Source organism: Hylobates moloch, unplaced genomic scaffold (assembly GCF_009828535.3).
Source record: "Hylobates moloch isolate HMO894 unplaced genomic scaffold, HMol_V3 SCAFFOLD_4, whole genome shotgun sequence".
NCBI lineage: Eukaryota > Metazoa > Chordata > Mammalia > Primates > Hylobatidae > Hylobates > Hylobates moloch.
The window spans coordinates 168099664-168116673 of NW_026652279.1; the positions used below are offsets into that span (position 1 = coordinate 168099664).

The 17010-nt window shown below is 42.1% G+C and overlaps 1 protein-coding gene across 1 annotated transcript in view; it reads right to left on the bottom strand.

The window, feature by feature from the left end:
- Nucleotides 1-16517, bottom strand: part of NALF1 (NALCN channel auxiliary factor 1) — a 54357-nt gene extending 37840 nt beyond the window's left edge. Inside the window, exons 1-2 of the mRNA XM_058438056.1 lie at nucleotides 16477-16517; nucleotides 8852-9023 (exon numbers count right to left, since the gene is read on the bottom strand). Coding sequence (XP_058294039.1) covers nucleotides 8852-8896 — 45 coding nt within the window. The 5' untranslated portion in view covers nucleotides 8897-9023; nucleotides 16477-16517. The remainder of the gene's footprint in view (nucleotides 1-8851; nucleotides 9024-16476) is intronic.
- Nucleotides 16518-17010: the final 493 nt, after the last annotated feature.

Sequence of the window (17010 nt, forward strand, 5' to 3'; positions counted from 1 at the left end):
TAAAATTCCCTCTAGGGAGGCCCATGTGGGCAGATCACGAGGTCAGGAGATCGAGACCAGCCTGGCTAACACGGTGAAACCCTGTCTCTACTAAAAATGCCAAAAAACCAGCCGGACATAGTGGTACGCGCCTGTAGTCCCAGCTACTCGGGAGGCTGAGGCAGGAGAATGGTGTGAACCCGGGAGGCAGAGCTTGCAGTGAGCCGAGATCGCGCCACTGCACTCCAGCCCAGGCAACAGGGTGAAATTCTGTCTCAAAAAAAAAAAAAAGAAAGAAAGAAAGAAAAAATGACCTCTATAAAAGAAGAATTTACTATGCAGTGAGAAACAGGTCCTATCTTGGGACAGTTATTTCCCTTGTGATTGAAATTATTTTAATTTCCCTTGCAATGTTTGTTCCTGCATATTTGAAGGTGGATTTCCTGGGGCTTTCTCAGCTCACTTACACACACAAAAAAGACTAAAACACGGCAAATGTCCCTAAGACAAGCCCAAAAAAGCATCTCCCTTACTCCCTCAGGTAATGACATATTCCGTAAAGGAGGAGCTATTAGTGAAGGTTACCATGAGCCTTACTTTCTGGCAGGAGTGAGTTTCAGTGGCGAGGTCGGCATTTTCAGACTCTCTATGCCTGGGTTCGTCACTCTTTTGACCCCATAAATTGGTCAATAAAGGTACAACATACCATATTTAGGACTGAACCAGTAGTGCCAGACAATAACATAATAACCGGAGAACCATCACATTAAAATAGCACTCCAGAAGTTTTATTCCTAACTGAACTTTTTATTTTCAAGTTTTCTTCCTGGAGAATTTACATATTTATTCCATCAGTGCTGCTATGCCTACATTAAATTCACTCTTTCTTTTTTTTATTTGGAATTAACTTTAAAACTAATTTTAAAGTTCTGCTTACAAATTGATCTTCAATTTTTAAACCTAAGGTATTTCTTATTTACTACCTACATTATGTGGAAACTTAGCTATTTTAATTGTATCTCTATATAAATTGGATATTTGAATTACATATAAATTATATAACTATATGTTGATATGGTATAGATATTATATATTATATATACAATCTATTATATATTATAAAATATCTAACACAAGGATAAGGTGATTTGGATTCATAATAATATTCACACAGACATTTTAGAAACTAGCTCTCTGTTCTTACCCTTTATACTAATTTATTTGTGTGTGTATGCATCCTAAGAATTAAGCAATCTGACAAAATTAGCCATCTAAGCAAAAAATTTTCCTGAGAACAATGACCTAGACAGTCTTCTTTTCTTTAACCAGAAAAATGTCTATGTTCCAAAATGCTTGTAACATTCATTTTTAATGTGACGTGTGATGTTGAGAAATCAGGACACATTTGTTGAACAACGAGATTTGCAATGCAAAGACAGCAGGCTGTGGGCGTGATCACCTTCCTTTAACCTACTGACTGACTTTTTCCAGCTGTACATAGCAAGGAAACAATTGCTTACACATGAATTTCAGGATGGGCTGGTTGGTCGTTTCCCGTTCCACTACAAATGCTGAACTGAGAGCCAGGAAATGTGGAGCTATTCTTGTTTCTGCAATTGCTTGTTTTGAGGGAGTGGTTAATCCTCAAGGCATCAAACTAGATGACTTCAGTAATTTTGGTTTGTCTAAGATTGACTGAATCTATAATCGCGCAGGATAATTTCATTGTTCAAATTAGTCCAGTATCCAGAACAGCTACCAAGTGGGCATAAATTCTTACCAAGAATTCACAAATTCTTCACATCTTCACAAAGATGTCTTACTTGCAGACAAAATAGGTAAATATTCTCATTGAATAAGATTTCACCTGTTCTGGGAAATCTCACTTGGCCGTATTCTTCCTAAACTGACATTCCAGAATTCAAATCTTTCCTTTGGCTTCCCGCTTTGACAGCTACTGTGTGGTCAGTAGTTCTAAGTTCGCTCACTCACGTCGAATGCAGGGAAACCTTTGTCATGGGTGTGTGTTGTCACCTCCTGGCTGTAGAGGAGATCACTACATGGTTTGATTCAGCTTCCATCTAAGAAGAGACTCACCAGCTCAGCAGTGCAGGTGCTGGCACTGCCTCTCTGAGGGCAGTGCTCATGGTCTGGCTTGAGAAAAGGGTGACTTTCCTTCCAGAGGGTTCAGAGGGCCTGAACATATTTGCCAGACACGCTGTCACTTCTGTGCAAGGTTAGAGAGTGAGTATGGGCTGACGCCACTGTCTTCCCTCGATGGCATCAAAAAGGACAGCCATCAGGCACTGTGCTCCATCCCCCGTGGTGCCCCCTGACATGGTGATGGGCCCTGACATGGCTCAGGCTGGGCCCTCAGTGGTTCCCTGGGGCAGCTGCCTCAGGACCCACCACTGAAGCACAGACACTTCTCGGGGCTGATTGAACTCCCGTCCCTGCAAGTGCTCCTGGCTTGGTTTCCTCCACTCTCCCTGGTCTGATGCATTTCATTTGTCCTCTTAGACCAGGCAAGGTGTAGTGATGAGAAGCAGAAGGATAACTTGAACTACGTTAGAACTTCCCCAAAGGCTGTTGGGTGAGCAAGCTCGTGCAGGGCCTGCCCAGTTGTCAGCATGCCCGGAGGCAGAGGCGGGCAGAGGGAGGCAGAGCTCTCCCTGCTCTCCAACAAGCATCACCCAGGTGAGCTGGAGGCAGAGAGGGGGGCCCACAAGCCATTCCTGCTCTCCAACAAGTGTCACCCAGGTAAGCTGGAGGCAGGTGTCTTCCTCTCCCCACACAGACAAGCGTAAAACCTCATTCTCCTCCTCATTCTCCAGTCCAAGCACGGCCAGGCTGTACTGCACGGGGTCCCATCTAGCTCGGGCCTCTGCTCTCGGCAGGTCTGGGCACTGAGTGTTCTGACATTGGGCTCAGTACTGTTAGCCACTTGTGGAAGTGAGGCAATGAGACCTTATAGTGGGGGCAATTTTCCAAAATTCATAGCTACTGGCAGAATCCAGACATCCTAATTCCTCCTCTATTTCCTACATACATTCTCTTGCCAAAGACAAACTTGACCTGCTGGGATCTTTGTGAATATATAATTCAGAAAAAGCAATCTTAAGTAGGAATGATCTGAACTCAAACCTAAAGATATTAACTGAAATAAACCTCAAAAAGTACAATGTTTTAATGGAAGAAGATGTCACGAACATATGAAGTTACTACATTTTACTTGGTTTCATAACCTACTCTCATTTTTTTATTTTATTCTGGGCATACCATCTCCCTTCTCATTTCTTTTTTCCCTTAAACTTTGATATATTTATTAAAATATTTTGTATGAGATTAAATGATGCTATAACTACACTGGTCTTTTTATTATTCTGTTTTCAGACAAAAACTCTGATTTTAAAAAATTAAATGAACATATGCATACACAGGGGAAAATAAATAAATTGAAATAGCATAAATGTTCAAATTAAAATCTACAGAAGTAGATTTTTTTCTATTGAAATTTTCCTCTAATGAGAACATTCTTTTTGTCTTTTAACAATCTTTCTCAACTCACTGGTCATGTGAGAACTGGATTTTTGCAAATGTTTTCTCTTTTACAGTTGTGAACTCACTCGCAAGTAAACCGTGAGTTGCCAAACATTAAAAAAAAAAAAAATTCCTTCGAATGTGATCAATATGCAGATCAATGCATTTCCTCCCCTCGGGTTATTCCCTTCCGTTGCCTGCAGGCAGTGAACGTCCTTTCAGACGCTCTGCAGGCGCGCAGAGTCGCCACCAGGGGGCGCCCACCTCCCATTGCAGCCTCCACTGCCTGTCAAGTAAGGAACAACAGCAGCCCACAGTATTTTCCCCAGAGACAGAAACAGAACCTTATTCCTGTCACAGCTCAAAAGGAAAGAAAAAGAAAAAAATGGAATGCAGAATTCACATAGAATTCTTAAAATATGTTTTATCTCCATTGTCAGTAACCCCCAGCAGACCAACTTTTACTTTTATTCCTTCAATAATTTCCCTATGTAAGGGAGCAGCAAATCATGGCTGGTCTATTTTATCTATCAATCAAATGGTAATTTTCTTAATGTTTGTTACCATAGCACCCACAGCCTGTGCTCCTCCGCTGCCTCTGTTTTCTTCAGCTGGGTTCACTGTTACAGGTAAGCAATCAAGGATTTCTCCAGGGGACTCTGGAATGAGGCGAGGGAGTGTGGAGAGGGAAGCCCACGTAATTACCACGATGACGGGTTGACATCGTAGAATCCAAAAACGACTTCCACCCCCTCACTTTAAAGATGAAGCAACTGAGTTTCTAAAATAGCAGTGCATTATGCGAACTGAGCTTGCAAACCCAACAGAACCCACCTTGACAAATTTTAGCTCAATAATGCCTAACATTAAATGACATGTTTCACCCTGACAGCACCTCGGAATTTCTTTCCAATTAATTTTTAAAACATTTCTTTAGTCACGTGTCAGTTTTATTCTTTAATAGAAAAAAATTCAAGAGAGATCTCAGGCAAAATGTCTTTCCTTTTATCTCCTAAGACAGAATTGGAATTAAACATATGCGCGGGGATGCTCTTGTCATCAAGATCCGCGGTTAGAACATTTGGTCGTGACCTTCTGTAACAACCTCAATCAAAAGCATTCTATAGTAATGGACACGCATTCCCAGATATTTCATTTTTTAAAGTAAGTTCCTGGCTTACTAAAGGATCATAGGTAGCAGATGATCAAAAATATATACATTTAAAACTTTCAAATTTGGTACATGGTGATGTGAGCACCATAAAGAAATGATGCACGAGATACTGAATTTGGTAAGTGTGACCAAAATGGTAAATAACTCCTGATCATTTACAGAAATTGTTCATTGATTCCAAGGGGTGATATTCCCTTTTTTGTGAATAATAGGAATCCTAGGTATCAGTATATAGCCAATAAGACAATGAGAGGAAGAACTTGAGATCTCTAAGATTCTGGGTGCAGAGGACTCTAAGAAAAGGAATCACCACGCCACTGGTTTGCCACTAAGGAGAAGCACCTTGAAGAAAACTGATGCTCACATGGACAGTATCTGTCATCGGGCCATATGCAGTTACGTGCTTACAGAATACATTTTTTTGAGGTTGATAAGAAAAGTAAGTGAAGGATCCTCGATATCCTAGAGGGAATTCTCCATCCTTCTGGAAGCTGTGAATTGGATGCAGTCCAAATAGCAGGAAAACCATTATAATTAAATTTGTTGAATTTGAAGGAAACTCCACCTATTCCTTTAATTCTTAGTGAGAAATGACTGCATTTTAACATCTAGAGTGGAAATCAAATGCTTTGTTATTTTTTTCAAAAAGAAAAATTGCTGGAGGCAAGAGGAAGTTCAACTTACTTGGTGAATTCTTTTTGATGGAACTGTGTTTAGTGATCATCTCTGTGCCTAACTCAACAAGGAAGACATCCAACAGAACTACTTGTGAACACGTGAAGTTGCTATGAGCTCACCATCCAACCTAAGGCCATCCAGGTGGCCTTAGGTTATCAGCAGCCAACTGGGAAACTAGAAAAATACTCCCTGTTCTCCTCTGTATTTACTCTGGTCCTTCCTGGGTACAGAAGACATTTCATGCAAAATGCATAAAGGTACCTGAGATGGCTCACATTTACTTGCAAACTTATTTATCATATAAACTATTTAAAAATCCGTGTACATTTGTAGGAGACAGACATCCCAAAATGTGCAACTTAAAATCTGGGAACAAATTATATGCACATACGTCTTACTAGTTTCCTCAGAAGCATGACAAGCCACTCCACAGTTTAGCCAGTGGTCCTCTGGGAGCTGTCCTCTATTCTAACATCATCCAAGATGAAAATCATTCTGGGGCCCATGTCTGGGACTCTTATAAGCAATGGGCAGGCAGCTGTGATGGACAGGAGTAGAAATCTCCTTGCTCAGGTCCAGCAGTGCACGCTTTCATTTTTTTTTCTTTTGAGACAGGGTCTTGCTATGCTGCCCAGGCTGGAGTGCAGTGGCAGGATCACAGCTCACTGCAATCTCCAGCACCTGACCTCAAGCAATCCTGTCTCTGCCTTCCAAATAGCTGGGCCCACAGGTGCACATAACTGTGTCTGGCTAGTTCTTTTATTTTTAATTTTTTGTAGAGGCAGGGTCTTGCTACATTGTCCAGACTGGCCTCAAACTCCTGGCTTCAAGCAATCCTCCTACCTCAGCCTCCCAAAACTGTGGGGATCACAGGCATGAGCCACTGCATCTGGCCTCAGCAGTGCACTCTTAAGGGACACCTGTAACTGATGGTGGGAAATGATGGCTGCTAGTTATCAATGTGGATGGCAATTCTTCAAAGAGGCATAGGTCACACCTTAGAAGATCAATATGAAAATTATTATCTTTTTCTGTCAGATTGTTTTACAGAACTTCAGGGTGAAATGACTTCAGAATTAATTCTGTATATTTTTGAGCAATTTAAACACAAAATGAACATTAACCCAACTGAAAGTGACATAAGAACCACTGTTCTTAGGTTTCCAAATGTTCAGTGATGAGATTATCCTAGGGGGCCTCTAACGGAGATGGCATTTTTCTCTGGATCTGATAAATCTCTCTTTTCCTGCCACTTTTCCTTAATGATGTAGCTATGGCTATGCGGAAGCTGTTTTTACCAAACTCGAAAACAATTAAAACTGCAGACTGGATTCTCTGCCCATGTTGTGAAGTGAGAGATTTAATTCTACCCTGGCATTCTGAATGTGTATGGAGGAAGTGGGTGAACATTCAAACATATATTTCAGATTCACAAACACAGATACAAGGAGGAAAAAGAAGATAAACGCAAACACCTCGCCCTTCATTTGGGTTTTTTGTCTACTTTGAGAACATAAAAATCGAATAGCTTCTCTGAAGTCCTAATGTCACAGACACCTCATTGTCCCACGAGAAAAGAAAATGAAGGCCTTACCTTCATGGTTATTTGTGGACTGTTCTACGCAAAATTCAATATGAATTAATAGCCTGTGTCTGGTGAATTTTGTCTCAAACTCAAAGCAAGAAGATATTCATATCCTCCTTCCCTCCTTCCCTTATTCCTTCTTTCCCTCTTCCCTCCTTCCTCCCCCTCCTCCCCCTCCTTCCCCTCCAGCAGAGAGGAGCTACACAAAAAAAGACTTGAGCATCAAGTCAGTAGAATAACACACGGGCCTGTGAAATCATTCTACATTTCACTTTCTTGTGTGCAATGGCTATGGCTGGTTAATGACATAACTTGCCCTTCTCCCTTATCTGTAATCCTTGCAGCAAATGCACATGGGGGAGGGTTTGGCCACTGCACTTTCTAATTTACTAGTGAAGGGGTGGTGCCTCTGAGAGAATGTACAATAGAAACAGGATGAAGGCCAATGCTCCTGACCTTCAGCCACATGTTCTTCCCACAAGCTTGGCAGCATAAGAAATACGAATCCAGGCTGGGCACAGTGGCTCACATCTGTAATTCCAACACTTTTGAGAGGCCAAGGCGGGCGGATCACTTGAGGTCAGGAGTTGGAGACCAGCCTGGCCAACACGGTGAAATCCCGTCTCTACTAAAAATACAAAAATTAGCCAGGTGTGGTGGTGCACGCCTGTAATCTCAGCTACTTGGGAGGCTGAGGCACGAGAATCGCTTGAACCTGGGAGGCAGAGGTTAAAGTGAGCCGAGATCACACCACTGCACTCCAGCCTGGGTGACAGAGCGAGACTCCATCTCAAGAAAAAAAAAAAAAAAAAAAAAAAAAAAAAAGAAATACTCATCCAGTTCTTATGGGGAGCCTTGGCAGACTATCTATTGATAGCTTATCACTTAGAACACTGTGGCCAATGAATACATATGTAAATAAGCGATGAGGAAATAATTTGATAAGTTCTCACACTGAGCATCTTCATACGCTACTCTGTTTTAGAGGAGTTTGGCAAGTCTACTGTCAGAAAAGTATTTTCATGTGTCTCTACACATATGACGGTGTTTGATCCTTACACTTGAAAACGAAATGTGCTACAACTCGAGCCACGTAATTCCAGGGATGCCGTATAGCATTATCGTTATAAAAGAGAATGCAGAGCAACCACTCGGATTATCACACCACCCTGGCGAAGTATCTTGTTCTCACCATCTAATTATCTTTGTATTTAAAAAAAAAAAGAATCTTGCTCTTTATATCTTATTCTGTCTAAATTATGTAATGCTTATAAATATCCAGAAAAGGAGTGCTGATATTGGTGTTTTGCCCAGTCTGACTCATTTGCTGAAAGAAGTAAACATTGTTTAATGGATAGACTTGTGTGGCTCTAATAGACACACACACACACACACACACGTACAATTTAGGCAGATATTTTTAACGCTCTTAATACTTTTTACAGATAAAATAACATAAAAATTCTCAGAAAATAAAAGAAAAGAAAATAGGCAAGAGAACACAAACCTCTGACTAATTTGAAAAGCATTATTTCACTGGCGTTAGCACGTCTCCCGTTCTTATGGAATTCAAAGGCACTGCAGGCTGAATCTAACCTACACTAGGTCACGTGTAAGTATATCTAATGATTGCTAATATTCTGCCATCAGATGTCTTCTTTTATACAGTGAATAACTGTGGTCTCAGTTACAGACAGACCATGTGGTTCAGAAGCTGAATCATTTCCAGACCAGTTGAGGAGGGCTTTCGGTGCTTCTATCAGTGACAGTGAGGAAAACTACCAGCCGCATCTTCAAGGTTGTATCAGTGAAAGGAAACAGCAAAGCAAACAAACATCACACAAGAAAGCCAAACCCCCGGAGGCTGGTTTACAGACTCCCGCCCGGCACTGTACCTGTACAGATGAAACTGGAGAGGCCTCCATAGATGACTTCATCATTGTTGGGCAATATAAATGGACACCTCGTCTGAACCTCCAAACAGTATTGCTTGCAAGGAATTGTCTTTCTGCAGTTAAACTGTGTGACTTCAAAATACTGGGAACAGAGCCAGGCTTTGTAGACAATCTGAAAAAAAAAGAGAAGAATGAAAAATATAGAGGTGTGACAACAGTTACAGTGATAGAGGCACTGTGAGAAGCGTGCAAGCGTGCTGCAGTTTCAAGTGGATCCTAAGAGAGCCCTCATTGTGAGAAAGCGTATTTACACAACGACAGCTGCAAGTGATACAAACACAGCAACGAAAGTCCCTGCGATTAAAGCAAAACAGTATTTGATTGCATCCCTAATAGAATGTAAAAGGTATTTTGGCCTTTAATTTTATGTGGCTTATTTGAAAATCAGTGGATTTAAGCAGGAAGTTCAGTTTTCGAAATCCAGTGATATCTAAAGTAACATAAATAATTGACTCGATTGCTCTTCTGTGCTGTAGTGAACTTGCTGCAATGTGGCTGGTGAGCCGGTTCCCTCCACACGGAGTCCCGCGTCTATGCCCCCATCCGACGCTAGATGGCGCGAAGCACTTTACAAAGATGGCTCAGCAGGGGCTGGGAAACTGCTGTTCAGATCTTGGACTTTGAGAGGCACAGAACAGGCAGAAATGGACACTTAAATTCATGACTCACACCAAATGCATTAAAAATCTCACTGTCTGGAAGCCCGGAAACACCCAACATAGATCAGACATCATATGCTGTGGTGTGGTTGGGAGTGGGAGGGAAGCCTCATCAGAGCCACAGCTTCAACCTTCTGGATGATGTGCCACATCAATGTTTGCTACGTATTTATATAATTTCATCAAATGTGAAAGGACTGGGACTTCATTCATCTCTTTGTTTTGGTGACTATTTGGGAAAACAAACATTGAAAAACTGTCTTTTTCTGACAGGAAAGAATAAGCTGATCTTAAATTCAAATAAAACAATGGCAGATAGATATACCCATTTGCGGTACAGGTCATTGAAATTCAGTTATTCTCCAGGTCCTTGGCACTAATGGCTTTTATTTATCTATTTCTAGGGTTAATATTATCCAAGTAACATTTTGCCGGTTATATTTTACCTAGAAAAATGGAGGCACTGCAGTTAAAGGGAGCCTAAGAGATTATAAATACTTATAGCTAGTATTTATCAACTTTATATTCTTTTCTAAGTAAGTTGTAAACTTTTTTTTCCATGTAATTCTCAGCATGCACTTTTGACCATAACTACTAGTCACATTTTGCACAGGAATAACATTGAGTAATAATAATATTGGGTAATGGAAGTAGAAAATCCAGACTTCAAACCCATGTTCTGTAGGACTCCAAAGACTGTGTTCCTAATAGTTGTCCTATATTTAATCCGAAAACTACTTTTAAAGCACGTATGAAATCACAAGGAAGTTTGCAGATGAACCTAAAATCAGCATGGCCTTCCATGCCCGGGGTCAATATCCATTTGGTAGAAGGAGGATTGTACTTTTTTATTCATAACTTTTTATTAGGTTGATCAAAGTGACGCTTTATTCTGTGGTCAAGGTGCCTTGGTAGAGGTAAAATGAGGTAAATATCAAAGTGAGATACACTTTTAAGTGGCCAAAAGTAATTTTTCTTTGCCAGTCATCAATGGCTCACAGTCACCATGTAACTTATCAGTAAAACATACAAATAATTAGAATTCTTACAGGTCTTTTGAATGAGTCTATTCGTAACAGTGTACACTGGAAAACTGCACTAGAAGAAAACGTTACAATAGCTGAAGAAACCTCTAAGAAAGAATTCTTATGTCAACTGGGAAACGGAGGTGGGCTGTGGCTGTCCGCCCCAGGTGGACAGCAAGAGGCTGGCTCAGGGGGATAGGTGAAGGTGGAGGTGGTGCCAGCAGCCAGAGGCTGGAAGCACTAGCTTCAGAAGAAAAAACGAAATGATTTCTTAACCAAACCATGGGGAAGTTGAAAACGTTTGTCAAAATGCCATAGACATTGACGTTTGTGTAATATGACATGATACGTAATACGACATGACATTTATTATGTAAACTAAGCTGTACTATAAGAACGTGCCATGTATCCTCTGATTCCTGGGCTGAATGACCTTTCTCAGGTACTAGAGGAGGAAGCAGGATAGGCTTATACCTGCAGTTCAAAAAATAACATTCCATTATGAGGACAGCTTGCTTTCCGCACACTTCTGGGATGCTGAAGTCTAGAGTTGCCTGTTTTTCTTTAAGGAAAGCCCTATGTAATTCCAGAAAGTGGCTCATGTTTTCATTGGCCAAATTGGGGTTCCCATTCCCACCGCTCCCCCACAGGTTGCCTTTCTACCGTTATTCCAGTTAAAATGGGTTCTGAATAGGGAATCGCATCCTGTAGCCATAAAGTCCTAAGAAATAATGTCCCCTCTCTTGCAGACGGTGGGGCGTCCAGTATTAGAGTCTCTTCAGATCTACCCATCCTCTTTGCAACCACTTTCCTCAGCATTGCCCATTGGGAACAGATCCATTTTTATTCTGGTTCCTTAAATTCTATTTCCGCTGTATTTCCTTTGCAGATTTTTTTTAACTCAAAAAAAAAAAAAAAAAAAGAAAAAGAAACTAGTAAGAGATCACAGCATTTTTTTTTAAGTATCAGGTCGTAGTAGTTTAGTTATGAAGAAAAGTGATCGATCCTCATTTGCAAAGCCGCCGGCGGAATCCCAGACCTCAAACGCTGGGCTATAACGACCTCTCCAGCCAGGCTCCACTGTGGCATCCGTTATGAGCTACCTCCTGGGCTTTGAGTGTGCAGTGAATATTCCTCATTTGAGTATTAAATATTTTCTAAAATTTTAGCTCTAGGGAAAAGACACATCAGAAAACAAGTGGGGGAAACCACGTGAGGTGAATCGAAATGCGAAGGATGGAAGAGAAATATTTTATTGCTACTTAAGAGATTAAGGATGAGAAGCAGATGTTACATAACTAAAGGGTTTATCTTCTCTGTGTAGATGTGTTTACAATAAAAGAGGCAAAGCATACAGCACATTTGCTAAAAATATTTCAGAATAAACTGGAAAAAGTTTGCGTGGGAAGTAAACAAAAATTCTTCTAGAATCTTGAAAATGATTACTTGAAAAGTGAAACAGCACGTTAGTAAACACCTGAAAACTGTGTTATGTGAAGAACAGAGAATACCTGAGAATATACTGCGGCTAAGAGCAAACGAGGGGTGAGGTTCTTACAGTTATCTCGTGTCTGAGAAATGGCTATGTGCCAATGATGATAGCTTTAAACAATAAATTGTGGAATCGGAAAACAAAGACAAGAGAAAAAAACAAACAGGTATCTATCAGCATGACACAAAGGCGAGCTTTCCCGCCAGAAGAGATGCACAGAAATAAAATGAGCTATCTTCAAATGTGCCGAGTTCTCTAGAACTACAAAAATTCCAATAGACTTTCAATAACTCTTGTCAAAACACGGTGAGGAAGATTCCTATGTTGGGAAGGTGAGAGAAGGCCACGGCTCCAAGACACTTCCCGATGTCTTTCTAGAAGTTTTTGCAGGAAGGGGTTGAAAAGGATGTTTTGTGGTGGCACTGGGTTAGAAGAACAAATTGACTAAATCTTAAAAGTAATACAGAACTTTCAAATAAAAGCACATCATGAAAAATGAGTATATTTATCTTATTTCATAAGAACTATGGAGTATAAAGAAGGCTAGAAATCTTTTTTATAATGGCTTGGCCTTCTCCTATAGAGAGAAATATTAGGTAAATTGCTTCTCTCTGTGTCACTGCAGAGTATAAATAATTATATGAAATGAAAGAATAATTGTGGGAAGGAATAAAAATGTGTGCGAGGTCTCTGGTGACACAGTAATGGCTTGCCGACATCCATCCACTCTCCCCCTTGATGGCCAGTGCCTCCATCTACCCAAGAAGCAGCTTGATTTGTCAGGAAATTACGCTCTGAAAGAATATTTTTCAAATGGCCCACCACCCCCACGCTCCTCCACCGTGTCCTCTGGAAATGACTATTGACTGTCACAGTCTTTGCTGGACAGCTGCCCGCCATACAGTGTTCTCAAGGGGCCGTCTAGAGGAGGAGCAGATTACACTAGAAAAACAGCCCAAACGACAGCATCGTTTTTACTTAATACTTGAATCGATTTTTCTCTTTTTCCCCCGAAGCATTTTTCTCTCTTACTGTCTTTCCTCATAAAACCCTTGAGACTTGTTTGTTTGGGAAATGTTTTACAAATAAGGAAACGTATACAGGGAAATTAGGCAGCAAATAAGTGGAATTCAACTCCCTCCACAGCCCAGTCCATAGTTTTTTTCAGTGGGAACTCTTGTAACAGGAACTCTTCTGAGAGGACAGAAAGTGAAGGGAGCATTGGATACGTCGGGGTCTCTGGAGTCACTAAGGTGAGACATTCCAGGGTGGAAAGCCTTAGAGACCACCTAGCTGAGCCTCTGTTAACGTCGGAAGTGGGGCCTAGAAAGATGCAGATGACAGTTGAGCAGGGTGGGGCCTGGACGCCAGATGCCCAGGGCCCCCCGGCGGCTGTTGAAATTACGCTCCATGTTATTCGGAAGGCATCGCCTGAGTATTATTCATTCCAAACATATCCTTTTTCTTTTTTTTTTTTTTCTTTTGTGCAAGTCACTTCATTTTGAAACTCACTTGCAGTTCTGCAGAGTGGGCTGTATGAGCCCCCACCCTCTACTTCCAGACCTACGTCTGCATCTTCCCTGTGTTTGCTTCAGCTGAGAATCCCTTGGTCACGCAGGCCTGTTTGAAGAGGTGATCAGGGACAGCAAAGGCTGAAGAGACCAGGGAGAACCCAAGAGAGCTCATCTAGCGAACTCATTTTCACACTCTTAATGAAGATTTTTTTTTTTTTTTTTTTTTTAAAGCTTTGATTATAACGGCACAGCCTCGGGAGACAGACCGAGGGGGAATACTTTGCTTCCTGATTACGGGGAGTGATGTGAAGCCACGAACTCTAGAAAGAAATGCTTTACATGCAAGTCAGGACAATCCTGAAGTAGCCTATGCATTGGTAAATAGAATCCTCCACGGGACCAGGATCACCATGGTTAACAGTGGTGCCGTATAGATGGCTGGCACATGTGCCTGTGTGGTGTCCTCATGTCCCCTCTTGGTTCCGGGCATTCCATTTGAAGATAGCTAATCTGTGCAGAACCTTTCAAAAAATGCCCTACGATTAATATTTTTCCAGCAGAAGGTCAGCTTCTCATTACTTTTTAAATATATATTACCCCTATCTCCAAAATCCATCTCTCTATTTTAGAGCAAGGTAGAAGACTTATAATGTAAATATATGTCCGCCTGCTGAAAAAATATCATGTTGGCTATATCTTTTATCACAAAGAAAAAAGTGTCATCAGATATTAAAAATGGTTGTCAGCTTCAAATCAAGAGGCTAAGCAGCTCCCCTCCCTTTTCCCCCACTTATTAGTAAGGACTAACTTTCCTTTCACATTTGTAGCATTTGTTGATACATTTTATTAGATCCATTTCTGCCAGCTCTAACCCCGCTAGCGGCCTGAGTTGTGGGTATGTGTGGGTGAAGTAATTGGTTATGTAAGCATTAGTCTGCGATAGCAACCGCCTCAGGCTAATGCACTTTGATGCATAACGCATGTTGCTACAGTTTTAAGTGAGGGTGAAACTCAAAAAATTTTCACGTTCCTATGTCTGAATGTCTGCTTTCTGCTACGTCCGTGTCAGTGTCTGGTGAAAGCACATTGCACCCAGAAATTGGAAATCGTCACATAGTCTGAAAGGGAAACAAGAAAGGCCCCACTGCTTGAGGCTGAGCTGAGTCTGTGGAGTAAGCTAAGGATGGGCGGTGAGCAGCGCTCTGAGCTTCTCGATCCCTTGTGGGGGGTCTTATGACATCAGCACCCCTTGCCTTCCAGGGCTTTGTCTTGGCTCCATTTCCTGAAGTAAAACGCAAATGTCTTCCTGTTTTCTGGTGGTGACCCACTTTTTGAATCCTGTCATCACACTTTGTCTATTCCCTTGCATTTCAGAGCCTCCTGAGCTTGTTGGCTCTGTCTCACATTTCCCAGTCCACCCAAACCATTCTCAACACCAAAATGAGGCTCCTGCAGTGCCCATCCACGCCAGCATCCCAGACTCCATTTATACAGGAGAGAGAATCAGTCTGAAAATCACAGGGCCAACGCAAGCCCAGCTGGCCAATCAGGGTATGGCATCAAGGAACTGCCCAGACATACGATTGTACAGAAGGTGAAAAGCAGATCAACTCGGCTGTGCTTTCACAAATAGAGAATGTGCCCATCCAGAGATAATGTGCACAGGGCTTAGGAAAAAAGGGAAACCTAAGAAGCATTTGTCAATATGTCTCCAGCGCTATGCAAGGGAAAACGTGTCCTAACTACGATACAGAGGCAACTTAGTTTTCTCTTTTTCTCTCTTCCTCATTAATAAACGTCTCATGTAACACTCAGTATCTTCCTTGTTTTATCTTTCACTTCATCTCACTATGATTTGGCCTCAGCTCGAACCACTCCACTGAGATTGTTCTTTCCAAGCTCCTTGGCCCCTCTGCCGACAAATCCAGCTGGAAAATCAGTTGTTGTCTTACTTGACCTCATGCCACCCTGATCATGGTTGATTGAACAGCTTCCGGAAATGCCACCGGGACTTGTTTTATCCTGGCGTCCCTCTTAGTCCTCTGCCCCTCCTTCTCCATCTTCATTTGTTTGCTGTTGCTGTTGTTTGTTTGTTTTCCCTGCCATTCCCCAAAATGTTAGTATCCCTCCGGCTTCTGTTCCAAAGCTTGTTTCTACACATTCTTTCTGGGCAACCGTCCATCCTCGTGATTCAATTGTAGTCTTTAAAATAGTGAAGCCTAAATCTTCATTACCAATGCTGATCTCTCTCTCTCTCACTCTGTTTCAATACCTCAAGCACCACAAACTCTAAAGTGGAATTTGGCCTCTTCTTTTCGGAGGGAAGCCGGTGAGAAACCTGGGGGTCATCCGGGTGCCTCTTCCACACTCCACAGCTCTTTAACCACCACGCCCTGTGAGCCTGCTTCCTCAATAGCTCTATGTCTGCCCAAATCTCTTGATTTCTACTGACACCAGTGCTGCTCGCGCCATCGCCATCTCTCACTTGGATTTCTGCCTTGGATATACCCCGTGGAGCCTACTTCAGCTGTGAACTCCTGCTTCATGCTGCAGTTAGAGCAATCTATAGAAAATTAATTTGATTATTCCACTACTTCATTTTTAATAATTCAGCACCCCACCCCATCCCACAGCAACGCCCAGGAGAAAGTTCAAAGCTCTTAACAGATTCACAGCTCTGCGACCTTGCCCTGCTGAGCACTCGAGCCTCACCTCTGCCCACTCCCACCCGGCACTCTGCTCTCTGGCTGCAGGAGTGACAAGGAGGTCACTCAATGTGCAGCGTGCCCTCGGTGGCCCTGCACCAGGCTCTTCCTTCCACCTCCCTCATGAATCCCTCAGCTTATTAATTCCTGTCCATCCTGTGTGACCTCACCTGGAAGCCTTCCCTGCATTCCCTCTGGACCCTGCAACGAACTCTTCTTCGGCAGTTCAGTAAATGTGATGCTGTCTTCTCGTCTGCCTCCTTCCCAGACCCTATGCTCTTGGAACGAAGGCCAAGCCTTGTGCCTTCTTGTATCCCCAGCACCCTGGATGTATCTGGCAGAAATTTACCATCAGTAGAATGCCCACTGGAAATGAGTAACATGGCCTTTGGGTTTGCATAGTGATGTCCAGTGATTGGTTAGTGTGAGAGTCAGTCCACCTGGCCCTGAGATCCTGCTCAGAGCAGAGACTCAAACCAGGAACGTTGATGAGCCCCCAGCATATTAAATCCTAGGAATCCCTTTTCATATGACCAATCCAGTGGCCTTTATTGAAGGCCAAAAACAAAACAAACAAACAAAAACTAAAGAAATACATTTTTAAAAGTCTACTTCATGAAGTGAACCTCTCCTTCCAAAAAGACCTCATGGTTCAGGTCCTAAAGCACAATATGGGATTGGGTTGCAAGCTGAGAAAGATTGTC